This window comes from Melopsittacus undulatus, chromosome Z (assembly GCF_012275295.1).
Source record: "Melopsittacus undulatus isolate bMelUnd1 chromosome Z, bMelUnd1.mat.Z, whole genome shotgun sequence".
Classification (NCBI taxonomy): Eukaryota; Metazoa; Chordata; class Aves; order Psittaciformes; family Psittaculidae; genus Melopsittacus; species Melopsittacus undulatus.
The window spans coordinates 29,697,272-29,714,030 of NC_047557.1; the positions used below are offsets into that span (position 1 = coordinate 29,697,272).

The 16,759-nt window shown below is 35.3% G+C and overlaps 1 protein-coding gene across 4 annotated transcripts in view; it reads left to right on the forward strand.

The window, feature by feature from the left end:
- RIC1 (RIC1 homolog, RAB6A GEF complex partner 1) overlaps positions 1-16,759 on the forward strand; it is a 48,384-nt gene that overhangs the window by 13,923 nt on the left and 17,702 nt on the right. For 2 of the 4 annotated variants that reach the window (XM_031054138.2, XM_005154999.3), the window contains exons 4-12: positions 9,243-9,350; positions 10,437-10,579; positions 10,808-10,944; positions 11,511-11,602; positions 12,697-12,785; positions 13,780-13,924; positions 14,439-14,487; positions 15,653-15,805; positions 16,122-16,322. In XM_031054138.2, coding sequence (XP_030909998.1) covers positions 9,243-9,350; positions 10,437-10,579; positions 10,808-10,944; positions 11,511-11,602; positions 12,697-12,785; positions 13,780-13,924; positions 14,439-14,487; positions 15,653-15,805; positions 16,122-16,322 — 1,117 coding nt within the window. The remainder of the gene's footprint in view (positions 1-9,242; positions 9,351-10,436; positions 10,580-10,807; positions 10,945-11,510; positions 11,603-12,696; positions 12,786-13,779; positions 13,925-14,438; positions 14,488-15,652; positions 15,806-16,121; positions 16,323-16,759) is intronic. The other 2 variants (XM_031054137.2, XM_031054136.2) reach the window with 2 other exon arrangements.

Here is a 16,759-nt window from a genome sequence, read left to right on the forward strand (position 1 = left end):
TGTGTATTTAGTCAGAATCTGTAGTCATGGGTTGGACCAAATTTGTCCATAGGAATAATGAAACACTCTTGATTTCTCAGTGGCTAGAAGCTGAATTTGTCTTGGATTTTTTTCAGTATATCTATTTATATATACCTTCATCAGTATGATAATGCTAGTCAATTTAAGCTTTTTCATATTCATAAAATGAGTTAGTTGATTCATAGGTGGCCAGGATTTTAAGATGCATTTGAATAGGCCAAAAGGGTATATAATGCTGATTCTGTGGATGAACAAGCAAGGTGTTTGTTCCTAGAGTGTTCATGGTAGGTTGCTCACAATCTAAGATGAATGCATGTGCTTAACTTTTAAGAAGATGAATGATCTCACTGAATTTGCTGGGTTTCCTAGTCTTTCCATATTTAGCCCTCAAGTTTGAAAAATGAAATGATGAAAAGACACAGGCATCTGTATGTGAAACATGCCTGCTGTCATAGGCATTAAATTATTCCATAAGCTATTATAATAAACTCTTGGTGCAAATACAGTGTATTGACTTTAGGCGATTACACTAATTTGCTTTGTAGGTCAAAAATTCCCAAACAACAAACCAAACACAAAAAAACCAGCAATCCAAAATAAACAGACAGACTAAACCACATACCCAGAATTGAAACTTCTAAGTTTCTTCTGGCGTGTATTCATTTTCTGAAGACATTACTTCACTGAAATGCTTGGATTTCATTTCTACTGGGCTGAAAAGTACCAATTTTTTTTTTTTAACTCTGAAGCTGTTAAAAAAAAGAAATCAGTTAGAGGTCTCATATGTGACTTCCCTTGTGCTTGAAAGGAGACTTACTAGTGTTTTCTCCAACTATAACAATGTGTTCTTGGCTCCTTCCTCTTATGTTGGCAGCAGTAATTATGCACCTGTGTTTTAAGTAAGGTTGCTAACACAATGAAGAAACTGAACCTGCCTGTCTCCTGCCCTTCCCTGTTCCCTCCTTTGGATTCCAGTAGCTTACTTTGCAAGACGGCATATAATAAAAGGCTGGCATTAGAAAATGGTGACTTTGAAGTAGCACCGAATAAAAGCATGGGGAAATACAAGCACATGGAGTGACAGCTCAGTGATACTTGTGTAACAATTCTCCTGTGATAGTTCATGATAAAGCAGTTTCTCACAACATTTTAACTTTCATGCAGATATTAATTACAACTTGTCCAGCTCTCTTTTATGTGCTTACCTGCCTGTATTAGGCAAACTGACTGAGAGGGTGGTGATTTTTGCAGTGTTAAGATACAAGGCTGTTCTTGAGTTAGTGGTGTGAAGGGAGCAGCTCAAAACAAGTTAGTAAAAATAATGAAATGGATGTGCAACAGGTTCATAAGTGGGTCTCCACACTTTGCATATTTGAGATAAAGGGGTTTTTATTTTTTACTTACTGTTCTTTTTCCTTGGACGCCTGCACAACATTCCAGAAAGTTAAGAGATGTAGAATATCATCAGATGTGGGATTTGGGTTTTGCTAGGGGGTTTGTTTGTTTTTAATAGCTAGTGAGCACATTTCTGTCAGTGCTCCTAAATGCCCAGTCTTACTCTACTTTTCAAAATGATTGACTAATTTTTAATGTTGTTAAACTGCCCATTTCTACTGACTTCTTGTAAGCAGAATGAAGCCTGTTCTGTACTATTCTTTTTTTAAATCATAATGTCCAGTTGCAACAGAAACATAACATTTCAATGTAGTGACTACAAAAATTAAAATCCTTACTACAACTTCAGTCTGAACAGAATTCGTAAGAGTGCAAGTCAGTGTAATGAGGGGGTTGTGCAACTGGGAGTACACACCAGTAACGTTCTCAGCTGCGCAAAAATCCTGGTGCAATATTTTGTAGTTTAGTCAGTATCCTGAAACTTGCAGCTTGGTTTGATCCCATACAAGTGAAAACATGGAGAAAGGTTGAGTTCAAATTCTTCTGTCAGCCTAGCTGTCATTTAAGTGAAAAGTTTATATTTTACTGTAAGTAAAAAAGCATGTCAGAAAAGCAGGTTATAAGGTATATGATAGACAGCCACTTTCTTGACCTCAGTTGTTGTTGCAGTCTTCCAGATTGGGACACTAATGTCTGCAGTAAAGTTACAGCTTTATGTGTTAGCAATATTTTTTTAAAAGAACTGCTTTAAAGTTTGCTTGACAATGTTTTAGCCTTGATTTGAATTTAAAAAAAAAACAAAACAAAACAAAAAACCCAAAAAAAGCTTGCTGAAAATAAAAATCACTTTTGATTTGTCCAGATGAATTGTTTGTGTGGTCCTTCCAGTTTATAGTTGAAATTACACAGATTTGTTACTATATATGGCTGTTGAGCAAGATGATCTAGAAGAGTTTGCCTGTATTTGATCTGCTAACAGAACTATTCTATCATGCAGTTATTGTGTAAACTGTGATTACACTTGCAAAAGCTTTTTGCTGGTACAGGTTGAACAAAATACCTCAAAGTGAAGGGGTGGGGGGGGAGGGGGAGGCATGGCAAGTTACAGAAACACTTTAGTTGTTTATATCTTAATACATATTGCAGTATATCTAATCACAGTATGGTTTGGTTATTTGTTTTTGTGTTGTGGGTTTTTGTGGGTTTTTTGTTTGGTTTTGTGATGGTTTTTTTTGGGGGGTGGGATTTTTGTTTTGTGGTGGTTTTGGGGTTTTTTGTTTTTTCTTTACATAATTGAGAATATATGAAATACTTTAAGCTGGTTGAATGGAAAATTTTTTTAAACACTAGTTATTTTATACTTACAGAGTTGTAATCAGTTTAAAATATGCCTGTGTAGATACGATAAGGGTTAATGGAACTGACCTGTTCAGCATTATGCACATTTAATGTAAAATATATTAAATTCATGTGATAAAACAAGTGTGCATATCATGAGCACAGCATTCTGTCATGAATTCTGAGTATTTATAAATTTCTGTTGTGTTTTTTTTATTTTATTTTTGCTGGAGTCAATTAAGAATTTTTGTTAAAATTGTGGTATTTCAGGAATGTTAAGAGTTGAAGTTATCCCACTGAAGTAAATATTTATGGCTTTACTGATATTTGGCCAGGAATTGCTAGTCTATTCTTGGGAGTGAACAGCTTGAAGTATCTTGCTTAATTTGTTAGACTACAAACAGGAAGAGAGGTAGTAATTCTGTGCATTATTTTGTGCATTATTTTGAATTGAGACAGAATAGTCTGCTGTTTTGTTTCAGCTCTTAAGACCTTCCTCCAGAGCAGACTTGGAAGAGAATCAGTAGTGGCCATTAGCCTGCATCCTGGGGTATTTTCCTGCAGTGAGGACAAGTACAAAGTCCTGCTTCTGTTAGTTCAGTCTAACTTTACCTCCATATTACTAAAGTCATTACAAGGTAAAACATGAAGAAAATGTATGTATAGAAAGATAATAGAATAGTAAAATAATAATCTCCATTTGTGATACACTTAAGTGGCAGTGCATACAAATAAGTTTGTAGCTTTGTAAGTTATGGTGAGGTATGGTAATATTTTTTGAGGAATTTCCAAAGGGATTTATACAGGTATTTCATTGTTTCACAGTGAAGAGATGTGAAACACTATCACTGTAGAGGATTCCCTGTACAGAACTGGGAGTTATTTCTGTCCAAGAGCTTTGGCAAGGAAAGCAATTTAAGATTTGTCACTTGAAGAGACAGCATGTGGTAACTTAATACTGAGGATATTTTTGCCTTTAAGAAAGACAAAACCTGAAGAACTTTAGATGGTTGATAAGCTAAACGTGGTATTTGGTGATTTTTTTTGCCTCAGCTTTCTTCATATCCTCAAGTGGAGCTTTTATTTGGGATGTGGAGTTCAGGGAAGTGATAAGAAAGTTGTGTACATTTAGAATGAGACCTCAGTGCTGGAGGCTATGTACTTGAAAATACTTTAATTTTTCTGTGGCTTTTTTTTTATGTTCATTTTTTTTTTCTTCTAATCGGTATGGGCACATATATCCTGGTTAACAATGCTGAATTGTTGCTTGTATGTCTGGTTACTGTATTCATGTCTTACTCTTTCTGGCCCTTTTCAAAGCTTTTTTCTTTTCAATAGCAAGGTGGTTTATAGGTGCCATAAATTACCTCATCAGTAATCAGGATTTTTTTCCTGATTCAGCAGACCTAAGATTAGTGTGTTACACAAGTTTTGAACTTCAAACTTTGCAAGGGTAACTGATGAGGTGTACAGTTAAATAACTTACTGAATAATTTTTGTTTGGAATTAAGCTTGTGCCTAACTTCAGCAGTGTGGTTTTCTAAGTTGTATTTGGCATTCGTTGGAAAATGTATTTTTAAACCTAGATTACTTCTAGAATTTGTAAACCCTTATGGCACTTGCTAGCCCTTGTGGTTCAGTAGGTTTAAAATGTTGTCAAGAAATCTTTGCAACTGGAATAGTAATTCAGTTAAACATTTAGCTTTTTTGCATAGTTGATTAATAGGCTAGCTAGTTATTTCTATTCTCAAACAACAGAAACCTGTTATTACACAATTGCTTTTCTAAACTCTTATTCATTCTTCATAGTTGTTTCCATATACTCTCATTAAATATTTGCCCAGCTCTTGCTGTGTGCATACAGCTCTGGATACGACTGGACATATTTCATCTTCAGCTGATGGCTGTCTGTAGCATATTTGGGGTGAGAAGACAATGCTAGTTGGGTGGAAATCAAAGCCTATATTGTAACTTGTTTTACTTGTTTAAGAACCATTCCTTGAAAGTGTGGTGGGCAGGAAATGGTGAAGAATCACATGTTCAGAGACTCTTTGAATCGGGTATTAAAAGTCCTCAGACGTACAGACAATTCACTAACTGAAGTCTGCAAGGAATCATTCTAAAATGGTTGATAAACACTGCATAATTTTTCTAATGCAACAGCAATGTCAGTTGTCAGCTTTTTGCTTTTGTGCCTTCAAGAAAAGCAACTCGGAGTTCTTGGGGGTGTAAATTAATTGGAAACAATTGTTTGCCCCATTCTTCTCATATATAACACTCTTAATAGTGGAAACATCAAAGTATTTGGATTTTTTCCCCTTTTTACCAAAAGGTACTATTGAAGAAACCATTTCAGCAGCAAAAGTTAAGAATATTGTAGCCACAGAGTAATATAAAAATATTTTACCTTGTTTGTGTTTAAATTATTTGCTCTAAAGGTATGTGTTGGCTGTGAAAGGATCTCTGAACTCTTCTAAACTATTATACAGCTATAACAGCTACCTATATTACTATGATTTCCTTGGGTAGAAACTTAAAAATAGCATTAGATTAAGATTTATCTCTTGGAATTCTCCAGTGTGGGGTGGAGGTATATCTATATATATCTATTTATATCTATATATAAAAGACTGTATATAAGAATAGAATTCTTCAGTGATAAGCAGAAAACAGCATGCAGCATACATTATTTTGAAAAAACTAAATATTATTTTGAATTTCTTAGAACAGACTAAAATAGATTATTAAATACTTTAATTACAAATTATAAAGTCCTTAGATACACCCTTTCAGATTCTGCTGTAATTAACTTTGTAAGTATTTCTTAGTTGCTTTGGTTAGCAATGACTAACTCTGGTAACGGTATTTCTGAGTGAATTTAGACTGTGGATTATGCTGTATCACTTAGCCACTGTGCAAGTAGTGAAGGACCTGAGTGCAGTACTATGCTGCTACAAAAAATAGTTAGCTGTTTCCTCCCTGCCAGATAACACACTCACAGGAAATTCTTCCTACTTGTATAGCAGAGGCTAGCTGACTGTGCTTTGGCAGGGTGCTACTTCTTAGTTGAATTTAGGTCTGTTGTTTGGTGGGAGGGCGGGGTTGTGTGTGTGTGGGGGGGGGGGTTGTTGTTAGGTTGTTTTCTTTTATTGGGGTTTTTAAATACTCTTCTCCATTTTCTTGTTGTTGTTTTTTAAGTTTAAATACTCTTCTCCATTTTCTTGTTGTTGTTTTTTAAGTTTGAACTTACAGTTTTTTCTAACAGAATCAGTTACTTCCAGAACCAGATCTTTCCCTGTAAGATAAAAGAATTAAAAAAAATAATGCTAAGAATTTTGACAGATCTCTTATTTATAGGTTCCTCTTTCATTTTGGTGAAATCAGGTTAGAACTGAACAGCAGGAGAGGGACGATGTGAGGAAAACTGAGAAAATGGGAATTTGGAGAAAGAGGGCAAGCTGTTAAGGTAGTGTGGTTTAAGCCCACCTGATAACTCAGAACCATGCAGCCTCTTGCTCACCCCCTTCCTTCTCTTCCTCCCCCTGCTCTGGGAAGAAAAATTGAAAATGTAACTTGCATGTGTTGAGATACAAACAGTCCAGTAACTGAGGTATAACACAAACCCACTACTGCTACCAGCAATAATAATAATAATGATAAGGGGAATAACAAGGGAAGAGGGTACAACTGCTCACCACCCACTGACCAATACCCAGCCCAACCTGAGCAGTGATATGGGCCTTCTGGGTAACTCCCCCCCAGTTTATATACTGGGCATGACGTGCTGTGGTATGGAATACCCCTTTGGCTAGTTTGGGTCAGGTGTCCTGTCTTTGCTTCCTGCTGTCTTCCCCTCCTTCCTGGCAGAGCATGAGACTCAGAAAGTCCTTGGCCAGTGCAAACATGACTTAGCAACAACTGAAAACATCGTTGTTCTCAGTGCTGTTCCCAGGCTGAAAGTCAAAACCACAGCACTGCACCAACTACTAAGGAGAAAAATGACTGCTACTGCTGAACCCAGGACAGGTAGACTTATATTTACCATTCCTCATTACCCATATTTAAAGGGTGACTCATGTGATGCAGTTATGTAGGCTTTCAACACATGAAAGACATCTTGTTACACCATATAATGCACTGTTTTATGCGAACAAGTGATCAGTAATTATATGCTAAATAGGGAACAGAGAATGACCTGGTGATATGAAAAGTACACCTTGATCTTCAATGCTAGATATGGAACCTCCCTGTAAACCTTGTATTCTATCTTTAAAAACCAGCCTGGCATTCCTAATCTTGCCATGACTGGGGGTTTCTTGGATTGCAGATGTACTACTGGGAGATATTTCTCAATGCTGTGTGTTAGGAGATTTTATTTACAGTCTTAGTTACTGTAACAGATGCTGTGTGAATAGAAGTGATTGTATTTGTTTTGACATGCAGCTGGTTGGTTGCTGGAATGTGTCTGTTTCAATTCTTGTGCAAAAATGAGTTACTTGAAATTTGGCTATGAGTGTAGCAGATGCTGATGTGGCAACCCAGGCCAAACATTCTTTCCTGCTTTCGTCAGCAGTGTACATTCTTCATTTAAAGGTCAAAGTAATTTAACTAGTAAGGCTGACTCACACAGATGTGCGCTCTATGTATGCAGTGTACTTTTTGATTGTGCCTCATTCGCACCCATAGTAAGGGTTTCTTTTTGAATTGATGAGTTTGATGTAGTCACAAGCAACGAATTAAAATATTGACATTCTGGGGGTTTCAGTCATGATTATAGTGGCTCTGCAGGTGCTAAAAATTTTCTGACACTAGCTCATGAAACTGAAAATATTCAGATATTCTTGTAAACTGTTTTTATCAAATATGTCAAAAGAAAATGAAGCCTACCCACATGGAGACTTGAAATTTCTCTTCCAGAAAAAGACATCTTTTAAACCATGCTGTTCCCATTCTTGCTTTATAGGTTGTGCTGTGGAGAAACTGTGTTTATGCTTTGTTATGTATCTCAGTTGGTTACAACAGGCATGTTACATAGTGTGTTGTTTGTGCATAGACATTACACAGCCCTTCTACTCTCGGTTTTCATAGTTTGCTTACAAGATTCAGTTTTACCACTGATTCCAGAGTCATTTCCATCTTGCTCTGCTGTCTAGGAGCATACCATCTGGACCTGTATGTCTACATGGGTTGAAAGACATGTCTCCAAGCACCTGGGGCTTTACAAGTGTTTCTTGAACCCGTAGGATGTGACACTGCTTTGTAGACAGCGAAGTAATTAATCGTGAAGTTTTTTTTTATTTTTACATTTGAAATCCCTGACTCTAAAAATATCACGCCAAATCAGGCGGATGTGGCTTCATGAACTTTAAGAAATGCAACCTCATTTACTGTTAAAAAACCTAACCAACAAACCAAAACAACCTGCAATGCTAGTGTTAGTCACCTTTTTATTTCAGGCCTCCTGTCAGTCAACAAGAGCTTACTTGAAGGCCCATTCTTTCCCAAGAGAGCCATGTTTTGTAATTACCAAATGTTTTAATAATGTAATGTTTATACAGGTTACCTCCTCTGCAGATGCTAGACTAACTAACCTTACATTGTTTTTTCTCATCTTTCACTACAACCCTTCATAGCCACCATGGCTTTGTTTGGGAAAGATGGTACTACTTCCATCTGCTAACTGCAGAATGTCAAAGGTTACCTTGGGCCTACCTTAGCTAGTATATATCTTTGTTCTTGCTGCATAAGAACAGGTGTATATCAAAGAATAACAGATACTAAATTTGTGTTTTGCTATGAAATGATAATGTATTATGGTCCATGTGAAGGAAGAGAATCAGTGCTCAGTCATCTGTTTTCTTAGTAGTTCTTAGATTTGTTGTTAATTTGCTATAGGGACGTATATTCTTAAGAATTATTGTAATAAATGTGTACCTGTGGGGTTATGCATGCTGAACTAATAATAGAAATATTGATCTGGCAAAAGGAACTGAAGAACATGAACATTTTACAGTTTATACTATCTGTAATGTACCTTGGTAAAGAATGAATTGGAGATCCTTAAAAATTCAATACCTATTTAATTAACGGAAGCAGTTGATTACCATTTCTATTGCACCAGAATTTGCATGAATGCATATCCCTTATTTTCTTAACATGGGCTACACAGCTATTGGTTTGTTCATTCTCTGTTCATTATCTTATTTTGTATACATACTCTTTATAGCATACAGGATGATACTGGCAGACTAAACTTTTTACACTAAAACTATGTCCTAGATACCAAGTGCTGCCTGTGGCAGGTTGTGCATGAATGTTTGGGGTGTGTGTGTATATATATGGATACACATATATGTATATATATATATATATATATATATATATATATATATGGGGGCGTGGCAGGGAACCAGGGGAATGCAAGTCTGTTACTCTTGTATTTTTTGAGGGACATCTTGTTTCAAGTGCAGTATTTCTCTTTATTTTAGAGGAAGCCCACATCTGAAGGGAACCCCACATTATAAGGAAGAACAATGTGCTCCTTCGTTAAATCTAGAAATTAAGAAGGTGCTGGACTTGCAAGCCCCTATCACGTGGTATGCTCCCTCGTCACATCTAAGAGTTTTTCTGCATGTAGAGGTTACTTGTTAAAGTGATGGGAAAATTGGATGGGATAAACTTCTATTAAATTTTTAGACCTATTCATACTAGGGACTAATAGTTATTGATATTAATTGTAAGGAGGTGAGAAAGTAAATTGCTATGTAAGAATTCTGTCTGTGCTTGGCTGTACTGCTATTTTATATGTTCTGTATACAAGTATTCATTATGTTACTATAAATGTGTTTGTACTTGGGCTCAAAGTATGGATTAGAGATTTCATGGAGACATAGGTGCATAAGGGCAAAACTGTATGTAGCATTTCAGCATTTCTCCAGCTGCCTGCAGAGGGTCCTATTTGTCCTGGAAAAAACTTTTTTTTTTACTTATTCCATTTTTTTTTTTTTTATTGTGACTCTGCCTTAAGTAAGCTTTGAATGTGCTAAGTAATTGCATGTGAAAAGTTGGTGAAACCTTATAGCATTGGGGTCGAGTGGAAAGTAACACAGTGCAGTATGGGAAGAGGTCTCGTAGGAAAAAATCAATGTACATACTGGAAAAAGCTTTCCTGAGAAGCTGCAGGTTTTTACCTGTGCACAGGCAGATTAACAGTAATTTTCAGAATTTTGGAGATGTTTGGGGAAAGAGTTAGGAAAAGTCTAATTTTTGCTTCATGAGTTATCTAAGACCATGGGTAAGAAAGTGTTGTGGGTTATTTACAATCAAGGCAGTCTCAGTAATTTTCTAGCTGAATTGTTGCCAATAGTGTCTTACATTCTTCAGAAGTATTAAAATGATCTTCAGTAGTTCAGATACCAGTTAAACAATTACTGCAACAGTACAGAACTGTTCATGAACTTTGGTTCCTGGAGAAAAATAGAGATGCATGCCATGTTTTGTTATCTTTATACCTTTACTGTCTAGAGGACTTAGGCACTTAGTTTGAAACTTATTTGATGTAACTTCTTAATGTAATTGCTGATACAGGAGGGAGTAATATGATGTTTGCTACATTAATTGATTTTTCTGTGATGTTGGTAGGATATGCAGGTTTTTTTGAGGATGACAAATATGTTTGTTAGTTTGCAGTCCATGTTAGAAGATCTGCTTGTTGCTACTGCTGATGGATTTCTCCATCTTGTTCATTGGGATGGTATGACCAATGGGAGGAAGGCCATCAATCTGTGTACAGTTCCATTTTCTGTGGACCTGCAGTCTTCTCGAGGTAGGTTTTGGAGGGTTTTATTGCTTATAATAGTTAACTATTGGTGAAATACTGTCTAATATGAAATATTACCTCTGTTCTCAAGCAGAGATAAAAAAAACCTTTTGTAAATGTGAACAAAATAGCCTTTTAAAATTTATTTTTTCTCTGTGAATTAATAAGCAATTGAAAAGTCTGGGTTTGCAGTACTGCTGTGTTCGCATTTTTAAATTATTGGTATTTTCTCAGCAGGTTCATTTTTGGGCTTTGAAGATGTTTATATCAGAGATATGGAATACTGTGCTACGCTTGATGGTTTTGCCGTTGTTTTTAATGATGGCAGAGTTGGTTTCATTACACCAATGTCAAGCAGATTAACTGCTGAGGTATATTTCCTTTACTATTTCTATCATGTACTCTACATTAAATGTATTTTTCCTTGGTCTCTGTTTCTCTTGGCTTTCTACTTTAAATTCTGTTCAGCTGCAAAGAAACTAAAATTTAGCAGCTGCTTAAGGATAGCATAAAACAAGACTATGTATTTAATACCAAATTTTAAACTAAATTGGTCTAGCGCTAGTCCTTGTCTATGGGACATAGAACATAATTGGAAGTAAATTTAATTTTCGGTTATTTGCTTCAAAATGTCGTTTTAGTTCTTAGATCTTCTTACTGTTTCTGCAACAGAATGCCTGTTGCTAGTTACAAGTGAGGTGGTAAGAAGTGTTTTCCCCTATGGCAAAGTATCATAGGAGCTATTTCTACCTTTGAGCCACAATCAAGTCTAATTTTTCTCTTAGTGACAAGCATACTTCAGTATTTGTTTTACATGGATCTTTTCCAAGCATTGTTCAAGAACAAAAAAAAGACAAGAAAGAAACAACCAAAAAAGAAAACAACCGAACCCAAAAAACCAAACCACAAGAAAACCTATTAATTCCTTTCTTTACAGCAGCTTCATGGTGTTTGGGCACAAGATGTGATTGATGGAACTTGTGTGGCAGTAAACAACAAATACAGGCTAATGGCATTTGGATGTGCTAAGTAAGTTTTGTAAGTCTGGATCAATGGGGGGAAAGAATTATTTCATTGTCAAACTTAAATACAAGTGTCTTCTTATGAAGTTGTATTGCAAGAGCTGCAAAGATGAAAAAGATCAGCCTTTCTAGAGACTGTATAATCTGATGTGTCAGGAAGGTAGGAGGGAACAGGAAAGAAATTATTGCTTGCCTGAACGGCAGTTGAAACTGATGCTTGCTGTTGACATTTGTTAAAAAATAAAAAGGTGGATGTACCAGTGGTGAGGATTGGGAAGTGCTGCTGTCCCAGTTAATCTCACAGCAGGATTATAGTCAGATTTAAGCAGTTAATAATAATAATAATGGGCAAGAATCAGCACTTTCACACCCAACTGAGAAAACAATATGTGAAGTGTTGGTTTTGTCAGGAAAAATGTTGCCTGTTTGAATAACTATTTGGAAATTAAATGTTGCAAAAGTGCCTTTAATTGCACTGTTTTGCTTCTGCTCCTCGGGATAGTTCCTCCTATATAATACTGCTTTAGCTCATCTAGAGTGCAGGGTTTTGGGTTTTGTTTGTTTTTTTTTTTTTTTTAATTGTCCTATTTTGTGTTTTTAGATGATTTCAAAAGATCTGAGTAGTTTAGTCTTTGACTGTCTTCTTAATAAGTAGTATTATTGGTTGCAAAATTGTTATAGTAACAATATAGTGTGTTGGTGTTTGAAACAGAATAGTTACTGTAATTCATTGTTCTTAGTATCCATTACTACACTCCTAATGAAACTTTAGCACTGAGTGAATACTGACTTTTCTCATTGACTCTCTCGCCGTTGAAAGCCATAAATATATGTAAATTGTGTGTGCATCTGTATTTTCAGAGAATGAAATAGTCCTAGTGCATTGGTTATTTTAGGGCTGGTGTTATGGGTCTTCCACAGCCTTCTGGAAAGTATGTTAAAAATTTGCTTCATAATGTTCTTTGAGTGTTACTTGACACAAAGTTTCTGTTCTAAATAAATTTGGTATTGGTGAGAAAAAAAAGCAGCTTTTATTAATCTCTTGAAACTGATGAGAAATCCAAATGTGCTGTTGTCTAAAGCATGTGTAATCTCTTCCAGTGGTTCTGTGCAGGTTTATACTGTAGATACCACCACTGGCGCCATGCAGTTTTCTCATAAATTGGAACTGACACCAAAACAATATCCTGGTGAGTTACTTTCATTGCTAGTATTTTCCAGCTGGTCTTAGGGTATTAAAGAATATTTTTATCCTTGGCTAGGTAACAACTATTTGTTGTTTGCATTATCACTAATGGAATTAGTATTTACTCCTGCATGTCTGTAGTGATATACTCTTGGGCCCTTATTCTTTCAGCTGCCTGGATTTAACTGACTTCTGGATGTGTTCCATATGTGAGGGTCTGGGGTTGGGTTTTTTGTTTTGGTGGGATTGTTATTTTTTTCTAGATTTGAATCTGAGTTAGCAGTTTACAAGCAGTGCTGCTTCTGGTTTGTAAATGGTGCATAGTAGTTTCCACATCTAGTCTTAACAGTTCCATTATTCACCTGAGAAAATTAGAGGTTATTGTCAAAACTGATAATAACAGAGGTTGGAATTAACTTGTAACAGTTGCCATGTAGGGTACAGAAAAAAAGTTGAGTAATCCCTGCCTCAACTGCAGAACAAAACCTCAGCAGATTTTTTTCATGTAATAGTGATAAGTATTACAGGCTTTGAGTGAAGAATATACGGAGTGGGTAAATTGCATCCTTAACTGAAAATATAAATGCCTGTTGGGTTTCAACAGAAAATTCAAATTTGTAAGTAACAGAGTTTTACAGCTGTGCTAAGTGGCAAAGGAAGAGGTTTCAAGAGTGAATATAGAATCTTCTTTTGTCCTAAAAATCATTCTACTGGAATTACACTTCCGTAGTTTTTTCATAGCACAGTTTATTTCTGGCCTATGTTTATGTATTCTTAGTTTCCTATGAAACCAAACATGTATTGGAAAGGAAACAAGAATTCCTCATTTGTTGCCTGTTCGTTTTGAGATGGTCGGTCTGATGAATCCAGCAAAAAAGTTAATTGAAAAATGGAATACATATTTCCATGTATTTTTGTCTCTACTCTTGTGGTGAAAGCAGGTTCAAGGGCATTTATTTTTTTTTCATATGTTATTTTATTGTCTGTTTTTTAAACAGATATTTGGAATAAAACAGGACCTGTTAAACTAATCAGATGGTCACCTGATAGCTGTGTTGTGATGGTAACCTGGGAATGTGGAGGCTTGTCCTTATGGAGTGTTTTTGGTGCTCAACTTATCTGTACTTTAGGAGGTGATTTTGCGTGAGTATCTTTAATGAATTTGTAACATTTTATTAGAAACCTTTATTTTTATTATTTTTTTTAATCAGTAGCTGCTAATTAGAAACTAATTGAATGAATTAGCTTTTTAAAATCCTTTTCCATTATAATTCCTTAGCTATTGGAATAACTGAATAATATTTAGGAGGGAATCATTTGAACATAAATAAAAATGTATTTTCTTTTGCAGTCATCTTTTTGGCTATAAAAGCAAATTACCCTAAACACACAGTTTAGCAGGCAAATGCTAAAATTACCTCAGTGCTAGTATATATTTGCTGAAAATGTGCTGACATCCAGAGATCACAATTCAAACAGTTAATGTAATTGTCAGATGTCTAGCATAGCCTTTTATGCAGTGTCGTGCATCAAATAGACATTATAGTTTCAGGTGAGATTCAGTATTGAACCATTTGACAGTACAAGGATAGGAAGATAATTTCTTATTTTGATAAATTTATTTCCACTTTCAAACTTGTTCTGTTCTGGTTTTAAGGTATCAGTCTGATGGTGCCAAAAAGGACCCTCTAAAGATCAGTTCTATGGTAAATATGAATGTAAAAATACTGTAACAGGATGGCTAATAATTTTTTAAATTATTTTTAGTAAAATACTTTCAGAAAATCAAACTGGCTTTCTTTAGCTTTGTTACTCTTAAAGATGCGTTTACTACACTTCTTCACAAAAATACTGTATTGAAGGAAGAGGAAAAAAGGGACAGCTGATTTTCTCGTATGTCCTCTGCCATGTGTTTGTCTGCTCATAAAGTGTGCATGACATGCATTTTCTTGGTTTTGCTTTTGATACTAACAGTGAACACTTGATTTTCCTTTATCTGTCTCTTTTTTCTTCCTTTTTTTTTTTTTTTTAATTTGGTGCTGTATTTCAGAGTACAGTGAGACAAAGAACAGCACTAGTTGTAAACTTACTTACTTCCCTAAAATTACCATCTTATCTTTGGCGTTGAAGCAGCTTAATTCAGAATATGAATTCAAGAGAAACTTAATTGCTATTTTAATACAAAATAATTACTGAGAAATCCTTCTAGTCTGTCAAATCAGAAGATGTGATAAGTATCAAGCACAATCTTCAAGACCTCTTTTACAAATTATGCTTATGTACAATAATTTTAAAGCATTTGATTTATTTTTGTGTTTAATGTGTAGCCTATTTGCTATGAAGATAATAAATTTTAAACCAGAATCCCAAATGGATGTATCTTTCTATCTATGTATATATACATCTATCTGTCTATCTATCTATACATATATATATACACACATATATATTTGCAAGAACAGTACAATGTACCATTTAAAACCCCAGATATTCTGATACTATTGAATTTAATGAATAAACCACCAATGTGACTTCAGGTTAAAGATCTTTTTGTACCTGATTCAGAATTATGGATTTTTTTAGTTCCATAAGCTGCACACTAAGCAGTCTTAATTACTTGTGTGGATGTCTTGCAGTTACTTTTCATTTAATAAATATTTTTAATATAAAAAAAATAAGTTGGATTCTTAGTGGCTTCTACCACTAGAGGTTATTTGTGATTCCTCTGATACCTCTGAGAACACTTAAGTGTTTTTTTACCAGACTCTTGTCTATCGCAAGATCAGTTACAGTAAGTTTCTGTAATTCTTGTTTTCTGAGAATATATAGTGCTTGTTTGGGTTTTTATTATTGTTACTCTTTTATATTCAGACTTGGGGATCAGAAGGGTATCATCTGTGGGTTATTGATGGGAATTCTTCTTCAAACATGAAGCCTGAAACAGATACATATAACGAAGCCCGACAGTTTGGTATTCTTCAGTTTCATTTCATCAAGAGTGCTCTCACTGTTAATCCCTGTATGGTAAGTTTTTGGTAAATATATCCTTACTTTAGAGCAGTTTTCAGGTGACTTCTGAATTTCTCTCTCAGCAGGTTTTAGGTCTGTTTTGCAGCCATTAGACTGGTCTTTTTTTTTATCATAGAGTCTTTAAAATGTTGCTTTGAAAATATTGCTATGCAATACTGTAACGTAAAAGCTACCAGTACATAGTGATACAAAAACTAAGAACTGCCTTAAAGCTTATTTTTCATACTGTTTATGTAGAACCTGTTATTCTATTGTGTTTTCTGTACATGGAGTTCAGGGTTGCTTTTGTTGTTGTTTTGTTTTAATGTAGAGTAACCAGGAACAAGTCCTTCTTCAAGGAGAAGATCGCTTGTATTTGAACTGTGGAGATGCAGCACAGGCTCAGAGTCCCAGAAATACTTCACATTCTGAACATAAGCCTACCAGGGAAAGAGGCCCATTTTCAGATGGGAGTTTAGATTCTCAGGGTTTAAGCACTTTACTAGGACATAGGCATTGGCACGTTGTACAGGTAATTGTTGCTGGTTGCCCGTATGTGCTCTCTGCTTGCGAGTGTTTATAGGACTGGAATTTGCAGCTGATCTCATCACTCTCTTTTGCCAGTTTCCTTTAGTATGAAGTCATTGTCTTTTTATTTCCTCTTGGGTTTCTCCTGGTACAGCTTTTTGTTATTGGTAAAGGAATCTCAGCTTTGTGGCAGGGAGTTTGTAACCTAGGCAGTTATAAAAAAAAAAATTCTAAACTTCTTTTTAACTTAAGGAAGTAGTTAAATTACTTTCCTGTGCTTTGAAAGGGAGAATAAGTACAATATGCAAGAAATCCTTTAGGGATTTATTCTGCTGCTTATGCAAATTGCTTTAAGAATATTCAACTGAGGAATACAGACTTTGGCTGTATTTTCAAGCAGTCTTAGGTGGCATCTGTTTAAACATGTAGTTAAAACTTCAC